General features: G+C 40.4%; 3 protein-coding genes across 13 annotated transcripts in view; all 3 read left to right on the top strand.

Annotated features, from left to right (window-relative positions):
* The window catches only part of LOC133849033 (pneumococcal serine-rich repeat protein), a 62,837-nt gene extending 50,033 nt beyond the window's left edge, over window positions 1–12,804 (top strand). Inside the window, 14 exon segments of the mRNA XM_062284856.1 lie at window positions 597–704; window positions 801–941; window positions 1,007–1,159; window positions 1,231–1,361; window positions 1,503–1,586; window positions 2,077–2,230; window positions 2,297–2,697; window positions 2,767–3,117; window positions 3,747–3,966; window positions 5,693–5,821; window positions 6,025–7,496; window positions 7,557–8,218; window positions 10,062–10,375; window positions 11,349–12,804. Of these exon segments, the coding sequence (XP_062140840.1) occupies window positions 597–704; window positions 801–941; window positions 1,007–1,159; window positions 1,231–1,361; window positions 1,503–1,586; window positions 2,077–2,230; window positions 2,297–2,697; window positions 2,767–3,117; window positions 3,747–3,966; window positions 5,693–5,821; window positions 6,025–7,496; window positions 7,557–8,218; window positions 10,062–10,375; window positions 11,349–12,293 (5,265 nt within the window). The 3' untranslated portion in view covers window positions 12,294–12,804.
* Window positions 12,805–21,114: 8,310 nt separating this feature from the next.
* Window positions 21,115–24,074, top strand: LOC133849031 (WSCD family member CG9164). Its single transcript, XM_062284854.1, is given in 5 exon segments — window positions 21,115–21,135; window positions 21,137–21,250; window positions 22,256–22,385; window positions 22,450–22,827; window positions 22,890–24,074. Coding segments are annotated over 5 exon segments (972 nt in total). The 3' UTR covers window positions 23,219–24,074.
* Window positions 24,075–24,691: 617 nt separating this feature from the next.
* Window positions 24,692–27,516, top strand: part of LOC133849028 (inhibitory POU protein) — a 42,240-nt gene continuing 39,415 nt past the window's right edge. For 2 of the 11 annotated variants that reach the window (XM_062284841.1, XM_062284847.1), the window contains exon 1: window positions 24,693–26,990. In XM_062284841.1, coding sequence (XP_062140825.1) covers window positions 26,865–26,990 — 126 coding nt within the window. In that variant the 5' untranslated portion in view covers window positions 24,693–26,864. Of the gene's footprint in view, window positions 26,991–27,516 lie in introns of all 11 variants that reach the window. The other 9 variants (XM_062284842.1, XM_062284844.1, XM_062284843.1 and 6 more) reach the window with 9 other exon arrangements.

The raw sequence follows: 27,516 nt of genomic DNA on the forward strand, positions 1-27,516 counted from the left end.
GTGCTGGTTCCTTGTTCCTTGTTGTTTGTTGGATTGTTCTTTCCGCAGCACTTGGTCAGAGGGACCTGTGCAAATGTTTGAACACCAGTGTGGCCGCCAGTTAGCTAGTGTTTGCCATCAGATAAGAGAGAGCCGGGAGTTTGGATGGTTTGAAGCCGGGTTGCCAACAGCTACAACAAAAGGCGACCAATGTGGGATAACTTTGGCTTTTCAGTCATGCCATGTGATACACTCATCTCTATCGTCATCGCCGTTGACCTTTAGCCCCATAAAGTAGCTATTGTAGCTGTTGTTGTTAGCCAGCCTTTTTTGTCAGCCTGTGTGCTATTTGTGAAGAATCAGAAAGAGAAGGTGGTGGAACAGGAGAATACCTCCATTACCATTTCCATTTCCATTCACATACCCCCATCCATTCTCATTTGCAATTGTGCAATGCATTTGCCAAAATAAGTGCCCTTGACCTGAGTTCTTCTTTTTTTGTTAAATGTGAACCGAGCGAACTGAGTGACTAATTGAAAATCTCAACTAATTTCCCAACTTTCCTTTTTTGCATTTTTCCTCTTTTTTTGTACTTTTTCCATTTGGACAATTGACAGCAATCTGTGCCTACCTTTTGGCTCATCTGCGATTCAATGACAGATGTTGTATTTATCTTAGATATAATAGTTCAATTACGCACAGGCTACTTGGAACAGGGCCTTATGGTAAGTCAACCCATCCAAATTAATCAAGATCGATAAAATACTATTTACAATTTATATTGTACTTTCTAAAACTTTACTTTACATTATCAACCATAGGTATATGATGACAAGAAGCTGGCTTGTCATTATGTGCACTCGCGTGAGTTCATCTTTGATATGATAGCGCTGATTCCACTCGATCTGCTGCAGTTAAAGATGGGCACACATCCGCTTTTGCGTTTTACGCGCTTTTTTAAAGTAAGTGAATACGACACTCTCTCGATTTCAATCGCGATTCATTAATCTCCTCTTAACTCTTGCAGGTATATCGATCTGTGAGATTTTATTACATCGTAGAGAGTAGAACAGTTTGGCCAAATTTATGGCGTGTTGTTAATCTAATTCATATCCTGTTAATATTGGCCCATTGGTTCGGTTGTTTCTATTTTTTACTCTCCGAGGCGGAAGGCTTTCAGGTGAGCTTCTCAAACCTTGCAAAAACTAAAAATATCTCTTTCATAATATTCTGTTTTATGCCATCTTACAGGGCGATTGGGTGTATCCCTATAGACCGGGTGATTATGCGACATTGACACGCAAATATCTTGGCAGCTTATACTGGTCAACGTTAACACTAACAACGATCGGAGATCTGCCGACACCGGAGACGAATGCAGAGTGAGTATATATAGGTATTATATTGGAGAAAAGTATTCAAAGGTGCTGAGTTGCCATTCGGGGTGTACTTTTTTGTGTTGTCTTTCATTTTGCATTCTCCACTCTCTATTCACACAAATCGAAATCGAAATCGAACAACAGACCGAACTTTTCGGTGGACGGCCCCAGATCAATACCAAGGCGTGGCATCAAATCCCGACTGCTACAATTTGGGTCTAGCTATGGGTATGATACGATATATCGATCACCATTTCTTACAACTCGAATCTAATCAAAGCGAAATCGCAATCGCAAACGAATGCAATTGAAATATTATGAATATCATTCAATTTGTTGGGGGCTGTCCACCAGTTCGATCAATTTCTACTCTCAAATTCTTTTTGGGTCAACTGTTGCCATCATTTCCATTCGAAACAGAAAAAGAAAAACAAAATAAACACAACCCTTGATTAAGCAAGTTTCAAAGTTTTCGAAAGCGTGCGACAGCCTTTAACAATGCCAATGATATTTCAATTTGATGCGAAAGCTTTAAGCTGGTTTCCCAATCAAGGCAAGCTCAGCAATGTGCATTCGAAAACTTTGATAGATGCGAGTGGAAATGTGTGAGATAGATTTGATTGCAACTTATAGCTTATAGCTTGCATTCAAGCTGCTCCTTAATAGATTTCGAACTATTTTACCCTTAAATTCATCTTTCTATCTAAATTCTCTTTAGGTATATTTTCACGATAGTCAGCTATTTGATCGGTGTTTTTATCTTTGCGACAATTGTGGGCCAAGTGGGCAATGTGATAACCAATCGTAACGCCAATCGACTTGAATTCGAGCGTTTGTTGGATGGCGCCAAGACCTACATGAGGCATCACAAGGTGAGTATTAAGAAATTAAATAAATTTTGATTAATTGAGATTGATTACTTGTGACTTTTGTTTTAGGTGCCTGGTGGCATGAAGCGGCGAGTGCTGCGCTGGTATGACTACAGTTGGTCGAGGGGTCGCATCCAGGGTGGCGGTGATATCAACACGGCTTTGGGCCTGCTGCCCGATAAACTGAAAACCGAATTGGCCTTACATGTTAACCTAAGCGTACTGAAAAAGGTGACCATATTCCAAGAGTGCCAGCCGGAGTTTCTGCACGATCTGGTGCTGAAAATGAAGGCATACATCTTTACGCCAGGCGACTCCATATGCCGCAAGGGCGAGGTGGCCCGCGAGATGTTCATCATTGCTGATGGCATTCTGGAGGTGCTCAGCGAGACAGGCAAGGTGCTGACCACAATGAAGGCTGGCGATTTCTTCGGTGAAATCGGCATACTGAATCTGGATGGTCTCAACAAGTGAGTACTCATTGCTAGATCTACTAAATGCAAGTTTAACATGAAAGTATATATTTATTATCTTGTCAGACGTACTGCGGATGTGCGCTCTGTGGGCTATTCTGAGCTGTTCTCGTTGTCGCGCGAGGATGTCCTCGCTGCCATGAAGGACTATCCCGATGCACAGGAGATTCTGCAGACGCTCGGTCGCAAACGCCTCATGGAGGTGCGTTGTGTGAATAAGAAATATGCCAAGGCTCAAAGCGACAAAGAGAACGCTGCTTTTGCGGCAGCGCATCCACATCATCAACACCAACATCAGCACCAGCATCACCATCAGGTGCATCAGAGTGATAGCAGCGAGAACAGTGCCTCCAAAAAGATTGTGGACAAACTGAAACACGACGTCAAAGGCTTTCGCAACGTGCTCAAAAAGTCCAGGCAAGTGTAGTTCCTTTCGTATTCTATCCTATAGTACCCTATGCTCTCCTATCCTCATCTATCCTTTCCTATGTTATCCAGTGCTCTTCTAACCTGTCCTACCCTATACCACTCAATTCCATCTTACTCTCTTCTATCCCATTTTATCCTATTTATTCCTATCCTAATGTACCCTATCCTATCCTATTTCATCCTATCATTTCCCTTCCCTATTCTATCGTATCGTATCGTATCGTATCGTATCGTATCGTATCGTATCGTATCCTATCCTATCCTATCCTATCCTATCCTATCCTATCCTATCCTATCCTATCCTATCCTATCCTATCCTATCCTATCCTATCCTATCCTATCCTATCCTATCCTATCCAATCCTATCCTATCCTATCCTATCCTATCCTATCCTATCCTATCCTATCCTATCCTATCCTATCCTATCCTATCCTATCCTATCCTATCCTATCCTATCCTATCCTATCCTATCCTATCCTATCCTATCCTAACCTATCCTATCCTATCCTATCCTATCCTATCCTATCCTATCCTATCCTATCCTTCTCTATTCTATTCCCAATACAATTTTCCTTAAAGTGACGTGCAAAATTTTCTAACGACTATCTTCCTATTAGAACCTCGCGTAAAAGTGACGAGTCAATGGAAATGCAGCCCCTGCACAATACCTCACCTCGTGGCAGCAAGATCATGCTGAAGCGCATGTCACGAGTGCGGTCCGATGAAAAGGATGCGGACAGCGCCGAAGCCAAGGATGAGCTGCACGACAAGACGCCCAGTCCAATTGGGGCTGGATTGCCGCTGTTGCAACGCCTGCGTCTACTTAAGGAGAAGCAGGTAAGTTACATTTCAGAGCTGAGCTGACATCACAATACACCTAACCACAGCCACAGCCACAACTATAACCACAAACGACACCCAGCTCTGTTTTATTCACACACAAATTTTCAATTTGCATTTGCATTGAACATATTCTAATCGCAATTCATATAATTCTCACCGCATCACATCGTTCACAAGCTTTAAATGGTGTTTCCTGCCACAGAAACCCACCAGACAATTATGAACTGAACAACACAATATACAAAACATACTTACTATATATATAATATATACAACAGACAGTATCTAAAATACTTGAACACATTGAATATACCCGCTCTTTGCGTATTCTGCATACGTTGATCGCATTGAGTGCTGCTTTCTCTTCTTCTTGTTATCAGATTCTCCAGTTGATTTCTACTATATTATAATTATAATTTCATATTGAACGTTTCGTTTTGAAGTACTCGTAATATTGACTCGTTTTTAGTGCACCTTCAAATAACACGTTCTATTTATTAACTCTAACTCGTAACTCAATTCAATTAATCATCTTGTAATGAAGCACGTTTTGCAATGAAACACAACTCAAAGATACTAGAGATTAAATATTTAGGCAAAAGGAACTCAACTCAAATAATGACGATAGACTAGAAATTAATAATAAATGAAAAAACATTAGGGATCATTTTATTCCCTTACTAAAATAATGTACAAAACTAAAAAAATTATATTATATAATCTTATTTATGTTTGGTTTTTCAACTGAGTTCTATATTTAGTATAAATTGCTAAAGCTCAAACAAAATACAAATATATTAACTAACGTATTAACTAACTGAAAACTAGATGTAATTGTAAGGAGGAGTGAGGGATAAAAAAAACAGCAGTACGGGAACATAATTTCTTATTTGTGATTACAATTTTAGAATAAATCTTTAAAAAGGAAATTTTAGAATGAAAGGGAAATACTTAAGAGAAATCTAAAAAATAGGCATGGAAACCTCTTAAGGAAATTTTAGAAATGTGTATTAAAAGTTAAGGGACAATCTAAAAAAAAACAAGTAGATGCAATTGACAAATGAAGCGAGTTCAAAACACTGCAATTTAATTTGCAACGAATACTTTACCTAGATGTTCGTGAGCTTATTGTGTGCTGTGCTTTATTGCTTGCTCTTGTGCTATCCAAGTTGGCAGAGATAAAGAGAAAGTAAGAGAGAGAGAGAGAGCACGAGAGCGAGAGAGAAGAACTGCTTGGCTGCTTGGCCGTTAGACCCTTCCATTAGCTGCCTGCTTGTGCATATTATGTAACTTTCTTGCTTTCTCATTTTGTTTCGATGGAACACGACAACAAGAACACACACAAAAGAGACCGTTCAACAGACATCACACACCATACACACACACACAATCTCCTTCACACACACACACACACACACCACAACGCATTTGTCACATTTTAATTTGGATTTTATGTTTGGAATTTCATCTGATTGATTTGACTTTCCGTTGATTCTTTAGCTTCAATCCAAAAATCAAAAAAACGCAAAAAAAGAAAAAGAACGAATCCAGCAAATTTTGTTGTCGTGTTGTATGTAATTAAATCCCCGGCTCCTAAATAGTAGTTTTGTATGTGTCTTTATGTGTCTTGCACTAGGATCGCGAAGAGCGAGCTGTTAAGTCCACACCACCACAGAAATCTCCACCTCACTCACATGTAACGTGTACGTTATCGCCGCAGGAATCGATACAGGAAGAGCCCGAACGCGAGTTCAACGAAGGCTTTCCCCTGATCCAGAGATTGCAACAGTTGAAAATAAAAAACGAGCCCCAATCGAACGCCTCTAGCGAATCCTCTAGCGTCGCCATGGTAAAGCCAAATCCAGTTAATCCTCAACACAAACAAACAAGAAAAAATGAAAAATGAAAAATCGAAAAACCCAAAAAGATAAAATAACAAAATTATCAATATCATTTAGATACCACCAATCCAAAATTCTGTCTGTCTCGTTGTCTTGGCTGCACTTTGCTGCAATTCTCTGCTAATCTCTTCAATTTTGTCAATTCCCTTAGGCCAACACACCATCCAACATCAGCAGCAAAGTGGATGCCGGCACATCTGCACTCGCATTAGGAGTTGCAACCGCAACAGGAAGTGGAGTTGGGACAGTTGCAACTGCCCCAGCTGCGAGTGGTGCACAAACGTTGAGCGTGGCACCAATCAAGCCCATCATGAAGGTCTCCTTCAAGCAGAAGATTCAGCAGCTGCAGGGCATCGCACCAGCCTCTGGCTCAGCCTCAACCTCAACGGCGACGGCGACGGCGACGGGAACGAGCGTCAGCACGGGCGCCATTGCCAAGAAGGAGCCGCCCAAGTCGCTGGCGGTGATTGCCAAGCATGCGACAACATTAGGATCGGAGACAACAGCGAGTGCAGCGATGGCAGCGGCGCCTGGCAGTCTGCCGCTGGCCAAGAAGCTGGTGCAGCACAAGCTGAGCACACCAACAATGCAATCGGACACGGACACCGATGGCACACCCATCAAACCCTGGTCCAAGCTGAAACTGGCCACGCTCATGTCGTCCAGCTACACCAGTCTGACCAATTGCCAATCGCCCGACGGCGAGCTGGAGACGCCGCTGAAGAACTACTCGCTGAGCAACATCCCCCAGCACATGATGGACGCAGGCGGCGCTGCGGGCGGATCACGCGCTGTCCGGCATCACAGTGCGCGCAGCTCACGTTCGCCCCGACATCACGGGCATCATCATGGACACGGGCACGGACACGGGCACGGGCATCAGCATCAATATCATGGTCGCGGCTCTAGTTCGAGCACCTGTTCGTCCAGTACGCGCAGCACGTTGAGCACAACGCGCGAGTGCCTGCGACTGCAGAAGCCGGAACAGAAGTTGCCCGAGGGAGGCGATGTGGGCGAGTCGCAGGGACGCAAGTTCTACTCGAGTGTGTTTGATCTGTCGCCGGAATATTGCGGACTGCCGTTTGTGAAGCGCCTGAAGATCCTCAATGAGCGACAGAAGCTGGCCGAGCTGGAGAAGGCGTTGCAGACGCGCAGCTTTAGTCTCGACTGCTCGAAGTCGACGAGCAACAACAACGAAGTGCCCATCAGCGAATCGCTGTATCGCTGCTACAGCGACACCTCTGGCATCTATTCGCAGTTCCTTAGCACTTATGAATCGACGACGAGTTCCGCATCGATATCGACGAACACATCCGCCTCCGCATCAGCATCTGCATCCGCATCGGCGTCAGCTTCGCAATCGGACAGCAATTGCCAAAGGCAGCAGCAGCAGCAGCAGCACGCAACGCAGCTGCAACAGCAATTGGAGTACATGCCACTGAGTCCGGAATCGAATGAGACCGTCGAGAGGCGCAAACTGAAGAGCATACTCAAGAAACTGCAGAAGGGAGTGGGTGGTGGTGGAGGTAGCGAGGGTAACGGCGATGGCAATGCCGATGCTGCTAGCCAAGATGAAACCGTGATGATGCGGCGGGGCCTGCTCACGGAGCCGACCTTGGAAGGGTACGTGGCTAGGCACAGTAAGCTCTTGAAGAGTGTAACCTTCCATTCAACTCTTTCTAGCCCGCCCGCCAGTGCCAAAGAGGAAGCTCAGTTCGCTGCCCTCGGCTCTGTCGCCGGCGGCAACCAACAGCAACAACAACAACATACGAACATGAACCTCGCCCCCATCAACAGCAATAGCAATAGCATCAGCAATGGCAATAAGAAATTCGCGATCGCGATCGCGCACGGCAAAGGCAACGGTAACGGCAACGGTAACGGTAATGGCAACGGTAACGGTAAAGATATGGCAACGACGCCTGACGGCGCCGCATGTCACGCTGCAGCATGGTCGCCGACGTTGGCATTGGTAACGCCAACGAATTCGCCGCAAGAGAGTTTCGCCTTTGAGCCACAACAATTGGGCGGCGTTATCGCTGGCGTTGGCAGCGTCTCAACGTCCTCGTCATCAGCGTCGGTTTCCGCTGCCGCGTCCGCGTCGACAACGGGTTTAGCCACGACTTCCGCATCCGCTGCCGCATCGGCTTTGGCCTCCGCATCCGCTTCCGCAACCGCCTCCGCATCGTATGTGGTCGAGTGTTCGTCGATGTCATCGTCGAATAAGATACTCTCACAGAACACCGAATTTCATGCACAATCCACAACATCCACAGATTTGAATTTGAATTTGCAGCTCCGGCAGAACACGACGAGTGCACTGAGTCAAGGCCCCAAGCTGGAAGGTAATTTCTATCTATCTATGGATCCCATACACATATACATATACTATGCATATTTGATTGACACCCCAACCACCACTACTACTAACATACTTAAACTTATGTATATAACTTATAAATACTACTACCAAATATTTGATTTACATTCAAAACATATGTATATCAGATGAAAAATGTACTTTTAACCTTAATTTATAGACAGAGCAAAGCTTACGCCCTCGATTAAATTTATTGAAAGTGTCATCTCTAGTGAGCATTAGCGGTATTCCTTTTTGTCGATTATCTGCGTTTAATGATTTATTGTAAAATAGTAAAAAGAAGTTCTAACTTGAAGAAAATTAATGTATTTTCAATAACTATTCAGAAAGCATAAGAAAGAAACAATATTCAAAAGTAAAATCGATAACTACATATTGAAGATCGATAAATATTTAGCTGAAAATGAAATCAATCTGTGATAAATTGTTTACAATTATACACACCGCTAATGCCGCTGAGAGTCATATTCACTGCATGCCATATTCACTGACTCTATCGTCTAATACGATCATCACTTGCCTCGCTATGCTGCTGCTTTTCTTCCTCTAGCTATTTCACGTTCTTCCTCTCTCTCTCTCTCTTTTTAACACTAATCGTACTATACTCTTGATAACTTTTCTATACTTTAACTTCATTACTCGTATCTTAACTCGTTTGCATGCTAACATACAATTTCAATTCGATATCATTTCAAATCAGAATGCTTCTATGTTATTACTTAGAATAAGATTTGGTAGCATAGCATTTATATTTAAGTTGTAATTTTAAGCAAGTACTGATTACAATATAGGTTTCATACCTCTGTAAATAAGCTGAGCTAAGTTCATTTAAGATCATTGCTTCATTTGAATTTATTTATTTTTTTTTTTTGCCTTGTCTCGTCTCATCTCTTTAACCTTAACCTTGAATTAGTGAATAATAATGGCATTTAAATAGATTTGTAAGTACACACACACACTCGAGATTTGCACAGTCACAGAAAAAGCATTTTCAGCCAGTAAAATTAAAAATCGAGCTCGTGATCGATAGCGATAACGATAACGAGCACGAGCACGCGTGACCGCACGCAGTAATCGCCAACGCACGCTTTTGGAACGCAATGGAATGAAACAGGCGCTCAATACAAAAAAGGGTACAGTCTGCTCCGCATGTGACTAACAACACGAATATATGAAAAACAAGCCACACACAATCTCGCACACTTAGTCAACGCTTTTTGTAAATACATTCAACAATTTATTTATGAACCGCAGCGAGACGCAAATTTCTCCAAGTGGAAAATGTTGTACAATACAATTTATTTTAATTTTTTTTTTTTTTTTTCGATTGTGGGTTGATTTTATTCAATTTTGGTTTTCGGGTTGTGTTTCGGAAGACGCGTCGCAAGGAGGCCGCTGTATTGTGTATGGGAATGTGTGTAAATACTACTTGTAACTGTAACTGCGTATGTATGCATTCTTTATCATTTGACAAGCTCCACCACAACAACAACAACAACTGCAACTGCAACAATAACTTTAACAACTTTTAACAAGCATCACAAGTTTGTAGTGCTAACGTAACAGCAAAAAAAAACAACAAAAAAAAACGAAAATAAACCGCTTTGACTCTTACAGCCAAATTGTGTTGTAGTTGTCGCTGTTTTGCTCTTTCCTCACACTCTTTCTATCTCTCTCCCTATCTTGTCTGATACACACGCACACACATTGTGCTAGCTGCTGTACCGTTACACAGCGTGTTTGCAAGTCGATACCATCGATTTCTATTTGATTTTTATTAACACTTCATACAATATTTGTGCTTCAAGGATTTCCAGAGCCGCAGGATTACTTCAATCAGATCTTGAGCGGCATCAATCAGGTGATCAAGACGCACATGAACGAAATGCACTCCAAATTCGAGACGCAATTCTCCAGCATGGCCGGAGAGGTGCGTCGCCGTGATGCAATCATTGCCCAGCTGCAGCTCAAGCTGCGCACCATCGAGCAGAAGTCAACGCTGACGGCGAGCACAGCACGGCGACTGAAGCGCGAGAAGCTCTCACAGATCTCCGTGGACGATGATGAGCCGGGCGAGCAGGACAACAGCAGTTCCGGCAGCTCGGCGGAGCTACTCTTCATGGTAAGCGCATGCTCTTCTTTTTTATTTATTTAAAAACAGTTTTTGCTGACTTTGATCTGTTGACTTGATATCAATGCACCACACAGACCTAGGAGGCTGTAATGTTAAATTCAATATTGAGCGTGCAATAAAGCTGGGTTTCTTAAAATTCCTATTCTAGAGGCTGTAATATGTCTGTAATTATAGTACTGTTCGATAAATAGAAATTATTAAATTAAAAATCGAGTAGGACAATGTAAGCGCAAAGAGCTCTTCATTTTGTTGTTTATGCAAAAACTGTTTATGCTGATTGACTGACTAATTGATTGTCAACGCACAGCACATACGATAAGACCTAGGAGGCTGTAATGTAAAACACAATATAATGTGTGCAATACTAATCATCTTGAGTCGTATGAAATGTCCAAATGGTATGAGTCGAGAGGCTGTATCAACAGTATTGTTAGTTGCATATATATTTCTAAGTTAATATAATAACGATTATGTCAAGAATATGACAGGTTAGAATAGGAGCATAGAATGAAAATGCTGAGAAAAACCTTTTGAAATGTAGTACTATATCAATATATCATACGTATGGTGTATTTTAGTATTTTTATCAGTATATTTCTTTGGTATATTTTCAGAATAATATCTCTGTGTTTTGATTTTATTCACAATGGTTAGCTGGTATTTCACAGTCGAGCTCACTCAACTGTAGCATTCATACTTGTTTCAGTTTCAGTCTTCTCAACCTCATTTGGATCATATTAAGTATACGCATATTACGTATACGCATATTACGAATACACATGTTAGGTATACAAATATTAAGTATACGCATATTACGTATACGCCTATTACGTATACACATATTACGTATACACATATTACGTATACGCAGATTAAGTATAAGCATATTACGTATACGCATATTAAGTATACGCATATTAAGTATACACAACTGTTTTTTTTTCTCTCCCTCTCTCTTCAGCGTGGTGACTCGCTGGACACGGTGTTCACCTCTTCACCGCCCATTCAGGGCGGCAGACGGAGCATATCGCCCGGTCCCAGCAGGCATCATGCCGCCTCCGCCAATGCTTTGAACTGTCCCAGCAGCTACTACAGCGGACCCGGCACGCTAGCCCTCTCCACGCGCCACGCACAGAGCCATCCCAGCTTCTATGCCGCCCACGGCAATGGACGCTACAGCAGTCGCGGTGGCTATCGCGATTGGGATGACCGAATGCTGGCCAGCAGCAGCAGCAGCTCCTCGGCTGCAGTTGCAACTGGCAGCGGAGTCCTGCCCAGCGATGTGGTTGGCGGCAGCGGCATGATGGTGTCCGATGTGACGGGCAATTTGACCAGATTATCGGACAGCGTTATACTCGACATTGGCGAGAGCTCCAGCTCCAGTTCGTCGTCCAGCAAAATGAACATTGCCGGCGACGATGACGACGATGACGAGGCCGAGGATGAGCTCAGCAGCGCCGCCTTGGTCACGTCCGCCAGCAGCAGCGGCGTCGGTGGCGGCGGGGGCGGGGGCGCTGCCAACGATTGGGAGGTGCAGATGCTGGCCGCCGAAATGGAGCGACAGGAGCGCAAACGTGGCCATTCGCTCTCCGACAATCTTGGCGAGCTGCGGCACTGCAGCACATTCCTGCGACGACGACGCAAGTTCAGCGACACCGAGACCGAGTACAGCGAAACGGAGGCGGACGAGCGTCTATCGAGTCACTCAGCTGGCGGAGCATCTGGAGCTGGAGGCAGCAGCAGCATTGCGACCGATGTGACCGATGTGCCTGGTGGCCTGCAGCTGCAACAGAGCGGCAACAGTCGACCGCGTGCCTCGAGCTTGGATCAGTTCAATTTACGCTATGGCATCGGACGAGGGATCTTTAAAGCAATGAGCATCGATCGTGATAAAGACAAGCTTTGAGAACTATAATCTCAGCACAACTAGCCCAAAACACAGCAACAGCAACAGCAACAACAACAGCAGCCACAGAAACAATAACTGAAATGGACAAGGACTAACACGCACACAGTTACACTTCCACACACATACAGTCACACTTCGTTATACTGCAGAGATGGCATATATCTACATATATTCTATACATGTTTAGACCCTGAAAATCCCACAAACTCAAAACTAAAACGAAGCAAATTCCACAACAAATAGAAAATAGCAAAAGAAGCAAAAAACAAAAAAAATATTATATGAAAAATATAAATAAGAATTTAAGAAACGTGAGCAAGAAATTGAAATTAATTAGTTTTTAAAGACAACAAAGCCACAACAATGCAATCCACCTTTTATTCCAATGCTTCTATTCACTTTGTTCTCTAAATCAATTTCAGTTTGCATACTAGATTAAAACCTATGCCAAGTTTTCTTCAATTCTTGAATTTTTTTTGTACATTGAATTGATTATTATTTATTTATTTGATCTTCAAATTTAATAAATAACTATATTATTTATGCTTTATTTTTGGATTCCAATAGTTAATAGTTAATAACGTGATATTGACAGCGAGTTGATGTTATCTTTTTCCATGTTATCGTTATCGTTATCGTTATGATTATTGTTGCTGTTGAATCTAGCGTTACCGTTGCCAGAATCAATCAATTGGTCCATTTACCAACACTGGCAGCGCCTTCAAATTGCACAAATTCGCTTTACATTTGATATTCGATCTACACGACTCGAAATTCATTTGGCTATGTAAGTGAGTGAGTGAGTGAGTGAGTGAATGAGTGATTGAATGAGTTGTTTGATTGTGTGAATGCGTTGAAAGTACCCACATTATACCGTCCTATATATAGCGTCCATGCCATTGGCGCACATTAATTGTTTTGATTTTAACATAGTATTTGCGTGTGATGTGAGATTCGAGATCTCTGTGTGTCTGTGTGTGTGTGTGTGTGTGAAGAGTCCTGTCGCTGTTGCTATTACGCTTTACTTTTGCTTCGCTCTTGGAATATGGTGGATATGCTCTCGATAAAGAAATTCAAGAAACAAAGAAAAACCAACAAAAAATTACAAGAAAAGAAAACAAATTAAAATGTATATACCTCTTATCCTTAGAGATTATTAAGTACGTAGTTATATATACACATACAAACACACACACACACAGATATACATACATATATATGTGTATGCATAAGTATATACATATAGTATATGTTATGATATGATATGAAATAGTGTAATGAAAACCGAAAGCTTTAATAACTTATATAGAGAACTATTTAAGAAACGTTTTAAATACTAATCAACCGAACAAACAACAACAACAACAACTAAAAACAAAATAGAAAAGGAATCTAAATGAAATCTTTAATGAAGATACGATCCACATCGACATACGGACAGACAGACAGACAGACGTACTGACTAATGAACAACTACAATTATACAGCTTCATACTGTAATAGAGCCTTTTACCAACAATGAATTGAATCAATTTTATGAGCAAAGCATATACACATATATACATAGAATCTTGCATACATACTTACATACATATATGCATTCTGTTGAGATTTATTAGTGCTATCTATAGCGTTAGTCAACCTATTTAAAACTTAGCAATCTTAGCCTAGAGAATCCAAAGGAATAGAGCAATGCGTTAAAATGCCCAGAAAAACAACTTTATACTACTATCGTATACACACGCACATACATACATACATATATACATACTCGTAACGTATACTACTATATACATACATATATACGATATATATCGTAGTATTCATTCATGCTATGCATCACGCATCATTCTAGTCTAGCAATCCAATTGGCAGTTCTCGACTTGTAAAATTCCTCATTACATATACTATGTATGTAAGCTAGTCCATTTAATAAAGACCTCCTCCTAAGTAATAGCTATTCAGTTAGTTGCATAAGTCTCGCCGCAGTACAACTAAACATACTATATACTATATGCGTTCTATACATAGCTTTTGCATAACGCCAGAGAATTTCGTTAGATCCACAAAGGCTTTTCAAAGGTCTCTGTAGCTTAATCTTTAGCAAAATGCAATCGGTTACCAAAGAAAAACACACACACACACACACATACAACCACACCAAGCAAAGCAACAACAACAACAACTAAAAAAAAGCTTACCAACAAAATCGAATGTTTCATCTATAAGCTAAGCGCTCTTTAAAATGTAATTCTTAAGCAAATGAAAAACAAAATTAAACAAAAAAAAAAACAAAAACGAAAAAAAAAGAAAACAAACGGAATTTTGAAAACAAATTAATATATTGTGTTATGAAACTGTTTTTAAAGTAAAGATTTTACCAAGAAACACTTGTTGCTACAATTAAGCGAACGAAGATGAACAAACAACACTACATTTTGCAACATTATACAACACTGCAAGCACACTTCTTGAACACACACACACACACACACTGTTAGAGACGAATGTTGATCTATTTTCCAACGCCCACGCCCACGTCCGACCTCTCGACCCACTCTGCTCTTGGAATCTCCCGGAATCTAACGTGTAGATCGAAGACAACGGCCACGCCTACACGCCTACGACCATGCCCACAATTTTGCCAACTATAGAGAGTTTCGTAGCAAAACGTTAAACTGTACTGTACTTACTCAATGCAAGAGCTACCGTAGAGCAAAAACTATCGTTAACTATCGCATAGTGTGTTCCCGTAGTTAGCGCACGAGTCGAGACTCTATTCAGATACTATATATACGCTATATACGCAAGATATGTTCTATACACACACTACTTAACAATATCTACTATAACTAACTAACTAACTAACTAACTAACTAACTTACAACTAAACTAAACTAAACGAAAGTAAACGAAAGAAAACAAAACTATCTGAAAGTAGCCGGCGATTGAGTTCTGCGCCGTTTGCATTGTACAAAAGCACCACGCGATAACCGATAACGATAGAAGACGTTATCGATAATTACAAATTCAATGGAACAATTTCAATGGGTTCAATAAATGGGTCACAGCCAGCTAAGCAGTCCAACTAAATTTAATAAGCGAACCAACCAACAACTAACAAAAAAACCAAAAACAAAACAAGAAACAAACAAAAACGAAAACACCACAAGCACAACTTATTGCAAATTTCTTAATCATCTATATATATATATATAGTTAAGAGAATATATACATATATATATATACATTATATATATACACACCTACTATATATACCACAAATATATAGTAAACAATTGATTTCGACAATTAGTTTTACTCTTTGGGTTTTTCATTGTTGTAGCATGTTGGAGGCAATTGAATTACATACATACGCCAGGGACCACAAACGTGTTTTTTTTTTCCTTTTTATAAATAATAAAAATAAATATAAAGACGATGAATTGAAGATAGAAATGTGACACGACACGAAACTAGCAATAATAAAAAAAACTAATCGGATTCGACTCAATTCAATTCGATGACCGAAAATCGATTAACTGAAAACCGCAAAACTGTTAAAACCAACCAATCAAACTGAACTATGATTTGCAGCAGAGCAAACAACACAGACACCACACCGTTGGGGGCATGCCACAACTCACACACACAGACGCACACAGACGCACACACACACACACACATGCACACACAGTCAACATGTAACTCTGTGAGTCAATTATGTATATGAATACTTTTAATGATTTTAGACCTAGCCCCGAATCAATCGATCGATCGATCGATCACCCGATAACTGGATCACCTGATCACCTGATCACCTGATCAGCCATGCGACACCCTGTACTTGTGTACTTCTCTTATGTACTGTATATGGTAGTAAAGAAACAAGTTGATGTCATTGTTGTTGTTGTTTTAACATTTAAATTATTGTAATCGCTCTTAAGTTATCAATATTTTTGTACACTAGTTTAAGGTAGCCTGTTAAGAGTCCCACGAGTCTAGTCTTAAATTTGGAGCTAAGTTCGTTATGATTTTTGCTCTCTCTATCTCTCTATCTCTATCTCTCGCTTTATCTCTCTGTCCCATTTACTTGCTAATTTCGTAAATGTCAGCAGATGCGAACAAGTATATATAGAGACATTTATACATATAAATATATATATATATATATATAGTTAATGCAAATGTATGAACTACGTATTGAAAACGAAATGAGATTAGCACATGTTAAAGAAGCGCAAATAAAGAAACGAATGATACAATAACTAAAACAAAAAAAAAACTAAAAGAAAACAAAAAATATTAACTTAAATGAAAATTACTGAAAACTTGCAAAACGAACCGCAAATTAATTTTTAGTGTGCCAAAAGCAAAACACAAAAATCAATCGATATATGAATATGAACACAAGTCCACATCATATCAATTTTATTCACCATAAGAGAAGGTATGATGTTGCAACATGAAATTGAAAACAAACAACAAGAGAACAGTTCATAAATGATTCCCAGATACAAACAAACAAAATCCAAGAACAACAGAAATCACTATTGAAAAAAGAACAAAAACAAATGCAACTAAGGTGAAATATGAAAGAAAAAATAATAATTATTAAAAAAAAAAGAGTATTGAATAAAAACAAAAAGAAAAAAAAAACACAAGATAAGCTAATACATAACGCCATTGCATTGTTTTTCAACTTGAATCTGATGAGCACTGAATAGATAATCCTTAAGGTATGCGGCGTAGCGTAAAAGCTTTTTTATTTTTCTGATATCTTGCGTCTTTCTCAATGCGGACATCAAGTAAGGATTCTAGATTAACTAGATTCATTTTTACAGACACTCATATTGCTATCTTGAAATCAAAACATCGGGTAAGTACAGATTTATTCATTTTGTGCAGAATGTCGGAATGTATAAAAGTGCCATGATTGATAAAGTTGAGCTTTTTGCGATTTGTTTACATCCAACATCTTGTTATCTACAAAACTGCAAAGCTTTAGTCTCGGGGGTAACAGCAGCTGATGTGAACAGCTGGCGTAAGCATCGCAGAAAATGCCGTTACACATGGAGTTGGGCTATCTGGCAACGCTGTCGATTGCAAAAGCTTTCGTCGTGGTAGCGAGAGCTTTGCAGCCAGCTTTCATCCCCCCAAAAATAATGCGATGCTGGCTCTGGCTCGACGGGCGCAGTCAAAACTCAACGCGGCGGCAAACGGTCGAAGTCGAACGGCAAACAGCAAAAGAACAAACAGTTAGACAAAAAACAGGAAACCCAAAAAAAAAAAATACTCGTATATAGGAAAGGAAAACGGGGGAAAAAAAAGAGCTACTAACTTGCCTGCTGTATTTCTGAAAATATTCCGAATTTTGTTGCTGTGTTGTTGATGCATGTTTATAATAAAAACGGGACGGAAAAAGAACAATAAAAATCGAAAAACATTGGAAAGCGCAAAATGTGCTGCTAATGCTGCTGCTGGCAGCGGCAGCGAGTGCCAGAGATTCGCATCTGTTTAGGGATTCTGCTGTGCTCTTCTGACATGTAAAGCTGATAGCGCGCGCTGCCCTAGTGTGTGTGCGTGTGTGTGTTGGTGCGAGTGCGAGTGCGAGCGTGCGTGTGAGTTGTTTCATCATCTGTGTGTGCGTGTCAAGAGAGAGGAGAGACGCGCCATCGGATTCGGTAAGTGAAATTGCACAAACAGCCACAGCCAAAGCCAACGCCAAAGCACACCAACAAATTATTTGTTTACATTCGCCAAGAGCGCATGTGTGTATGCGTGTGTGCGAAAAGCTTGTGGGAAAATGTTAAATGTTGAGATTCATTTTATGGGTCGCCGGGGGGAGGCCAAAGCGAAATACACATTTCGTTGTTTGATTTGCAGTTTGTCCATTCCACACACATACACACTAACAAACAAACACACTCATCACATTTGCCCCACATGGAAGCAGCTACTACCGCACAACCCCCTCGCTCCCTTACTGTCACTCAACATTTTAATAATTATGTAAATAGCTGAATTTTCACGTGTCCAAAACTGCAGTGCCGCAGAGAAGAAGAAGAAGAAGAGCGGAAAGAGAATTTACTTGGGCGTCATCGCCCATTTGTCGACTTGTCCAACATTGGCACCTGCCCCTGGTCAGTGGGGTGACTAACTAGGGGGAAGCACAGGAGTGGTGAGGAGAGGAGAGGTGCAGGAGGTGGGGAGGGGTCGCTAATGCGCGTGGTCTATCTGATTTATGCCGCAAAACAATCAAATTATTGTGTGATATTCCCTCTTTTGCGCTTTTGTTTTTCCCCCTTCCTGCTGTTGATGTCGTGTTTTTGTTGTTGTTATTTTTTTTGTGTTTTTTTTTGTATCCACCCTGCCATTTCATTATAATGGGCTGACTATATTTATTTGTATATAGCATGGTGGCATTGTCAGTCGGGTTTGTTGGCTTCTGTTTTGTCTTGTTTCAACATGAACTAGTTTTCGGCTTAATGCTGCCCCGGGATGTTTCAGCGTTTTCCCAGAAATCTTTCGGTTCGTTCTCTTTATCAGCAGCACCTTGCACCTTTGCTCCGATTAAAATGTGCCTAATACGTGGTGAGTAGTACTAGTCTTATATATTCTGATTACTGCGACTTAGAACTGGCATTGAACCTACCTACAACAATTGTTGTTGTTCAATGAGATCAGATTATCGTTTCAATCCATTCAAATTAGCTTGCGTTAATATGCTCTATATTCGGTGTCATAAATAATAATGTTTATGGGCATGTCGAACATGCAATCAATTTACCACATTTTACGATAGTATAACTTGCAGGTATTACTATCTAGATGTAACAGAAGACTATTAAGTTAATTTGTTCTGCCTATAATACACTAGAATGCACAAATAAATTATATCTCGCTTAACAGCCACACTATTCTTAGTAGCAAAATGCTATGAATCAACCACATTTAACGATATAACTTAATGGTATTACTCTCTAGATGTAACAGAAGAATATTATATTAATTGTTCTCCCTAGAATGCACAACTAAATTATATCTCGCTTAACAGCCACACTATTCTTAGTAGCAAAATGCTATGAATCAACCACATTTTACGATATAACTTGCTGGTATTGCTCTCTATATATAGCAGAAGGAGACTAAGCTAGTTGGTGCTGCCTCTAATACTAATGAAAATTACACGCATATCTCGCTTAACAGCCACAAATGCATTTAGCAGTATGAATTCTTCATCAAAAGCACCCAATCATAAAAAACATACATATGTATTAAGAATAAACTCTGTATTGTGTATTTGCCCAAGTAACATTGTTCGCTTAGCGGCTTCTTTTTTGACACCAATCGAGGCCGCTAAGCGAGATGAGCGTGTGGCAAAATATGCAGCACCCAAAGTACTTTTGTGTTGCTCACCTCTGGCAAACTGCTCGAGCACCTCTCGCCAAATACTTAGTTGATATGCCCAGCTGTTGCATAAATTTTCGCATTTTGTTGCCTTCGCTGTCATATGTGTGAGTGTATGTGTGTGTGTCTGTGTGTTTGGCACTTTATATACATACTTATGTATATGAGTGTGTGTGTGTATGTATTTGAGTGTACTTTTCGTGTATTTCATGCGCGTTTTATGCAGCTCAAGGAATTTCATAGCTCCTTGTGACAAGGCAAGAGAGTGACTCGACGTTCAGCCTTTTCAGCTGTTTTATCCCCCTCTTCATTTTCTATTTTTATACCCGCCTTGAAAGCGATAGAAGGATGTAACAATTTGGTGCCAACTGAAATTGTTTGGAAAATGTAAAAGTGACCCCCAATAGTTTGATGTTAATTCCTGATCAGTTCCTGATTATGTTAAACATTTCACATATTTTGTATTCGTATACAAAATATAGCTTTTGATATACATAGTTTAGTTTTTTTTTTCGATTTGGTATATCTTAACAATAATAATAATAAGTAATAGCTTTTAAAGTTTGTTTCTTATGCATTTTTTTTTAAATCATGTTTTCTCTAAAAATTCTAATATTATGTTCCTAAATTAATTTCTAAATTTCCTTTGCTGTTGTCCTAGAAAAGTTACCGAAATATTAAAGTTTGTTTTTTATCTGCCCCTACCTCGATTATAAAATAGTCAGTTATTCTAGAGCGGGTATTCGACCGTCGAGCAGACTCGATAGTTGTTTACGTACTTGTTTGTTTTTTGCTTCTTCTATATTTGGTTGCGGTTCAAGTGCGACCCCGATCCGGGGGGGAAGGGGGATGTGAGGCAGAGGGACGTCGTTGTCCGGGTTACCATAGGCCTGACTGAACTGAGGCAGCGAATGCGCCGGATTCAGGCAAAGGCAACAGGGAGGCAGAGGGAAACGCGGATAACAGAAGGCAGAAGGCAGAAGGGCAATGGCGTCGCTTAGTCCTTGCGCATTTTTGTAGCGTCGTCATAGCAAAATCAACAAAGTTCAGCCGCACACGGCTTTTGGTTTAGTTTCATTCGAGCTGAGCTCGCTTCGGTTTGGTTTGGTTTCGTTTGGTTTGGTTGGGTTCGGTTTATGGTTTACGGTTTATGGTTGGCACTAGGAGTGCGACTTGTATTGAGGCTGTTGGCGGTTTTGTTTTTGCTGAGACTGCGACTATGAATTGGGCCTCAACTAATTGGGTTCATCAATGAAATGCGTGAAGCTCCATTCAAAGTAAGCGTCGACTGTCAGTCAATCAATTGAAAAGTATCTTTAGCTATATCTATGTATATCCGTATCCGTATCTGTATCTGTGTCGCAAATTAATGTTCGAATGCTTGTTTCAGTAATGCAAAGGTGGCGTTATGGCACTGCAAGGCTGGCGCTTTTTTCGGTGTCTCGGCAACAATCATCATCTATATAGGCGGTGTGCTATTTCTATCCATGAACAATATACCCGGCTCGCATCCAAAACGCACGCGCATCGAGCGCTTTGCCGAGGTAAGTAATATATTCCATAATCAGATTCCTAAGTGCTCTTGAAATCAGTTTTGAAAAGTGAAGCTGACTTAATTCATGAGAAATATATTTAGTTTTCTACTTTATCTTTTATAATACTGTTGTAATACACTTTTTTTAGAATATTCCAGTTATACATACATACTATTCAGCCTTTAATCACATTTTTATTTGATATACTTAAAAATAACAAAAGGTATTAAATCAAAAATAAAACAATATATATAGTCTGTTTTATGAGATTATTGTGACTACTTTTAATATTAAGTTTCTTGCATTGTTTTTCTTAAAATGTTAAACCTATTCTCTTTTTTATAAGATTCATTAAAATATTTCTTTTTTACTCGGAACATAATTGCTTTGGTTGATTATCTCGTATAATTCGATATACGAATTATAGTTTTAGTTATATTAATATTTTCCGGTGTATTCATTTGATACATATATATATATATATATATATATTTGAATACTTTAGGTATATTTAAATATATTTTGGCATATTATTTGGTATATTTTAACACCTTAAGTAAAAGTTAATATTTTTGGTATATGAATTTGGTATATTTTAATATTTTTCGAAATATTAATTCGGTATATTTTAATACTCTAAACGCTCTGTTTTGTATTCATGGGTATATTTAGTATATTAATATGCGAAATATAGCTTTTAGTATATTTTAATATATTTTAGGTATATTAATTTTGTATATTTAACACATTAACAGCTCTGCTTTGTATATTTGTATCCTTTGGTATATTTCGTATGATTAGTATGTCTTTAGGTATATTTAAACATTTATTCGGTATATTTTCACACTCTAACCACTCTTTTTTTTTTGTAGCGATTATCTATTTTTAATATTAATGAATCGCACATATGAAATGCATTGTATTTTACATTTATTTAGTTCATTTGTAACACATTGATCAACATTATACAAATTGGTAATACATGTAATTGCAATTGCTGTTTCTTATGTTCAGTTTTCCAGCTTTCATAGTCCCCGATTCCCGATGCCCAGTCGCAAGATGACGATTCGCTGGTGTCGCGACCTCAAATATTTAAATCGCGAGCTTCCAAATTACACCGACGACAAGGCCGGCGACTTCTACAGTGAGTACTCGCTAAAGGAGACCACCGTGAAGCAGTTCTTTAATAAAAAGGATTCTCATTTCAGCTGCTGTGCCCAGCTCGGATGTGAGTGCCAGTCTCCAGATGCCATCGGCTCCGATGCTGACGGCGCTGGCAAGTTTCCCGGGCAGCGGCAACACCTGGCTGCGATATCTGCTGCAGCAGGCCACGGGCATTTTAACGGGTAGCATCTACAAGGATTATGGCCTGCTAAAGACGGGCTTTCCGGCGGAGAACGTGTGCAACAGCTCGGTGCTCCTGGTGAAGACACACGAATGGGGATCCAAGGCATGGGCGCCCTTCTCCAAGGCCATACTCCTGGTGCGGGATCCCGAGAAGGCGATCATAGCCGAGTTCAATCGCCAAAGTGGCGGCCACATTGGATTCGCATCTCCCGATCGCTACAAGCGCACCAAAGGCAAATGTAAGGCAAAGCTATGAAATGTTGTTTATATCGTTTAATATATTTTGTTTCATTTACCGTAGATTGGCAACAATTTGTCAGCAACAAGCTCAAGGGCTGGGAACTCATGAATCTCAGCTGGGCACGTAATTTTACGGGCAGTATTAAGGTTGTGTTCTACGACGATTTGGTGCATCACACAGAGCGCGAACTGCGCAACATTCTCGACTTCCTCGAGTTTCCCGTCAGCGAGCAGCTCATGCGATGCGCCATCATGCGCAAGGAAGGCATTTTCCGGCGCAAAAAGCGACTGCTATCCTTCGATCCCTACACGGATGTCATGCGGGCCGAGCTGCTGGCGAGACGACGACTCGTCTACGGCATGCTGGGCAGGCTCAAAGACAACGATTGACGACGATTGCAACGAGTTCAACGAGTTCAACAAAGCAATGCTAAGAGACCACCTAATAAAGATTAACAAACAGTTCAGCAATGCACTCCCCGCCAAAAACAAAAACAAAAACAAAAAAGAATCCCCTGCTTAACATCAACAACGACTGCAAGCATTATTAGCACACTAAATATATAGATATATATATATACTATGTAGATCTCAAGAGATCGAGCTAAATCATCCCCAGACAAAGAACCACCCGCCTTGCGCAATGTTTCGTATGGTTTGCTGCTTGAACGCATCTTAGTTGAAAAATATAACACATACGATATGCGATATACGATATACGATATATATCGCATGTACGAATATTTGTGAAATCTCTTAGGTTTGTTTTATACATATATGTATGTATGTAGGGTAGAGAGAGGCAGCAGTAGCTGCAGTCATAATTCCGATTTTGATTGCAACAAGGTATTATGATTCCTGAACGAATTTATGAAATTCATTATACGCCATGTTGTGCTTCATCGCTCATATCCGTGTGTATTCCATTGATATTATTCGATTCGTATGTACTCTTACTCACAATCGTAATCGTACTCTGGTTATATTGAAATCCAATGTTAGACTATCCCTTGTAAAAAGTTTTATACACAATTCTACAATAATTTATTGAACTACGAAAAACAATAATGAACATATTAGATAATTGTACAAAACGACGACGACAACAACAAATATAACAATGAATACTTACAACTTTAAAGTTAACCGCATTTTCTTCATGTTAAAGGATAAAGGGCGGAAAAACTAGTTTTCCTATCAAAGTATTTTTAATGGTGGTGACTTTCTAGGAATGTCCTGGCAGGCAGCAGAGCCAGGAGCTAAACCTCGCTTAGCACAGCTTTGAGTTTCCGAAATACTTTTCACCACCAAATGTCCTCGTCAGCGAAAGGACGAGCAAGGATTTGAACCCTAGAGTATTTGGCTGATTTCGAATTTCGAACATTAAAACGAATTTCGATAAGCTTTGCTTTGCTTTTTTGGCTTTGTTTTTAGCTTTATGCTTTTAAGCTCTGTTCGACTGCATGCCTGAGCTTTCTCTTAGTTTGTAAGCCTATCAATCATAGATGGCGACTCTAATGCCAAAGTATTGAATAGCGACTTTACGAATTTGTTGTCTAATTAATCAACTATAATAATTTATACATGAATATCAAATACGATTCGTTTGAGAAAACAAATAAATTTCTAAAAACTATAAAAAGTCTTGAGTTGGGCTAAATGTTTATGGCTGGATGCTGCAGGAATGAATTTAAAGCAGCCTCTTGCCGTGTTAAACTCAGCTCAAGAGCAGCACTTGATGCATGATAATTTGCAATGTTTGCTTCTCGCTCTTGCGCCTCTAAACTGCAGCTGGACACCCTGTATGCAATATGGAAACGTGCATGCATTTAACAGTCGCACTCTTCATGCAATGTACAAGTTGCCACCCAAAAAAAAAATCTCTCCTTTTTCACTCCCTCACTGTGGTGCCCACTCTCCAACCCGCCCCCACTGCCTCCCGGCCTATGCACTGCTGACCATTCCAAGCATTGTCGGTGCCTTTTGTTAACCGTTACGTTCCACTTCTCTCCTCTCTCTCTCTCTTTGCTACGCTACGCTCTTCTTGTGGCCTGCCTGCCAAAAAATTGTGCCATATGTATGGCCGATGCCGAACATTGCGATGCTCTACGCAGAACGAGAAAAAAAGAGAGAGCAAAAGCTGGTGCATGAGCGTGAGCGAGAGAGCTGACTTAAGGTTTTGGGTTTTGTGAGTGCTTGTGCTTTTTTTTTTGTTTCTGTTCTGTTTTTGTGCTGCTCGTTGTTGCTGCTGTTGGGCTCGACTGGATGGCTGATGGCTGATGGCTGAACCCCGCCGCCTGAGAGAACGTAGTGCGCAGTCGCTGGGAATTGTCGCCACCGCGGCCACATTGGCTTCGTCAAGTTTGCCGGCTGCTGCCCAGATACACACGACGGCAGCGCTGCCCAATTCCAGCTGAACGAAGCCGTCGGCGTCGACGTCGACGCTCGGGGATTGGCCAATCAGAGTGCGGCCGTGTGTATTATATAAGGCGCAGTGCTGCCATTTTGTAGGGGTGGCCGCCATGGCCACGCCTACGCCTGATAAATAATGAAAACATGTCCTCCCCATTTGAAAATAAACTCTGAAGTTAGCGAAACTCATCATAGAATTCTTTATCACAACACAACGCGCGCTTGTCTAGTTGTGAAATCTGTTCGCTTGCGTTTAGTTTTCAGTTTTCGACAATAGTTGAGCGCAGCGAGCGACACAGCGACAGACAAGACAGACGACAGACGACGTACACACAGACACAAAAACACAAACATATACATACACACACGCACATACGAACGAACAGCTGTGAGCATACTCACACACACCCACACACACATACATACGCATACACTGAAGCGCGACTCACTGATAAACAGAGTAAAAGCAAAACTGCCAAAGCGGCAAAACGGCAAAACGGGCAGCAGCAACAACAACAACAACCACAACAACGACGACGACGACAAAAGCAAGAGCAAAACGCAACACTGCAAACTGCAAAAAAGAGATAGAACGAGCTTTAAGCGCGGCTTAGCGACAGCTGAAGCGACGGCTGAAGCTCCAGCAAAGGCTTTTGGGCTCAGCGCGAAAGCGCGGCATCTGCAAACGGTAAATGTTAAACGGCAAACGGTAAACGACAAGCGGCAAACGGCAAACGGCAAAACGGTAAACAGTGCTTACGTAGTCAGCGTTCTCAACTCAGACCCTCACGTTGCCTTGCGTCGCGTTCACGTTCACGTTCACGTTGCTCGTTGTCTCGGTCATGCGGTCAACATCGGTCATCGGTTATCGGTTATCGGCCAGACAATTACGCACAAATTAGAGTCAGTGAGCAGAATTGTTTTACAATTGTTAAACGCGCATTTCGCTTTCTTGTGCTCCTTCTTATTGTTGTCTCCTCTTTACCGTGCAATTATCACACACACTCACACACACACACACACACACACACACACACACACACACACACACACACACACACGTCACACACAATCGCGCGCGTATTTGGCGACGGCTTTTTTTGTTGTTGTTGCTTGGAGCCACGAAAATTCCTAAACAATTTTTTTCTTGTGCTTTTTTTCTCAGTTTTGTTGCGCGCCGTAGACAAAACTCCACAACATCGAATCCAAAAGAAATACAACAAAATAGTAATGCAAATAAAATTCAATTAAATCAAGTGCATAATCAAAACACAGTGTATGGAAAAAATTGTTATCAAAATATAAAAGTTAATCAAATCTCAAGCGAGAGCGAGCGAGAGCCGAAGGAAAGCTACATCGAAGCACAAATAACAAAAAAAAAAGAAAAGAAAAGCAAAGAAAAGAAAAATACAAAAAGAAAAAGAAAAATACACATAAAATAAAAAAGTCTCAATTGCTCAATTGCCAAAGAGTCGACGCCTTTTTGGGTACGCATAGTATTTGACGTCCTGCATTGCAGGACAGTCCTTAAAGTTGTCAAAGTAAGTGCTTCAAAATTTACTCGCCAACGACATTTGACGCCTCAAGGGCGTTCAAGCTGGAGGAGGATTTCGTCGGCGGCTGCATGACAATGTCGATGTATTCGACAACGGATAAAATGAAAATGTCAGCGCCCAGTTGTTTTCCAGGACGCTACAGTCCATCCTATCGAAGTTCTGAGCAAATGCGACGCTGCATGCCAAATCCATCTGTAAGTAAAACAACAACAAGAAAAAAAACACTTTCCACTCACGGCAAATACTGTTAGATAAGATCACCCAAATTGTATTGTGAACATTATATCACATAACTAATCGTAGGCTTAAGCAAAAGCTAAGAAGCAAAAGCTTCTGCAGCTTAATTCACATCTCATCAAACTCATTGCTTTGCCGACGGCATCTCTAATTTATTTCACTTGATAAAAACTTTGAAGGAAACAAGTTAAAACTTTAAACAAATAGAAATCCGACTTCTTAGCATCCCAATATAATATAGTATATAATATTATATGATCATGATAAGAGCGTGAAACTTCTCTTTCAATTTACTATCTTGAAATGGATTATTATGGTACTTAAACAATATCGAAAAAAGAATTGGCTATATAACTATCTTTTTAAATAAATCAAAAACATAGTTCAATAACTTTGCGATCATAATAAAACCACTCTAAAAATATACCCATAATATATGTAAATAATTTCGATAGCTAAATACATAACGGCTTTATTTTGGTC

The sequence above is a fragment of the Drosophila sulfurigaster genome, chromosome X (assembly GCF_023558435.1).
Source record: "Drosophila sulfurigaster albostrigata strain 15112-1811.04 chromosome X, ASM2355843v2, whole genome shotgun sequence".
In the NCBI taxonomy this organism is placed as follows: Eukaryota; Metazoa; Arthropoda; class Insecta; order Diptera; family Drosophilidae; genus Drosophila; species Drosophila sulfurigaster.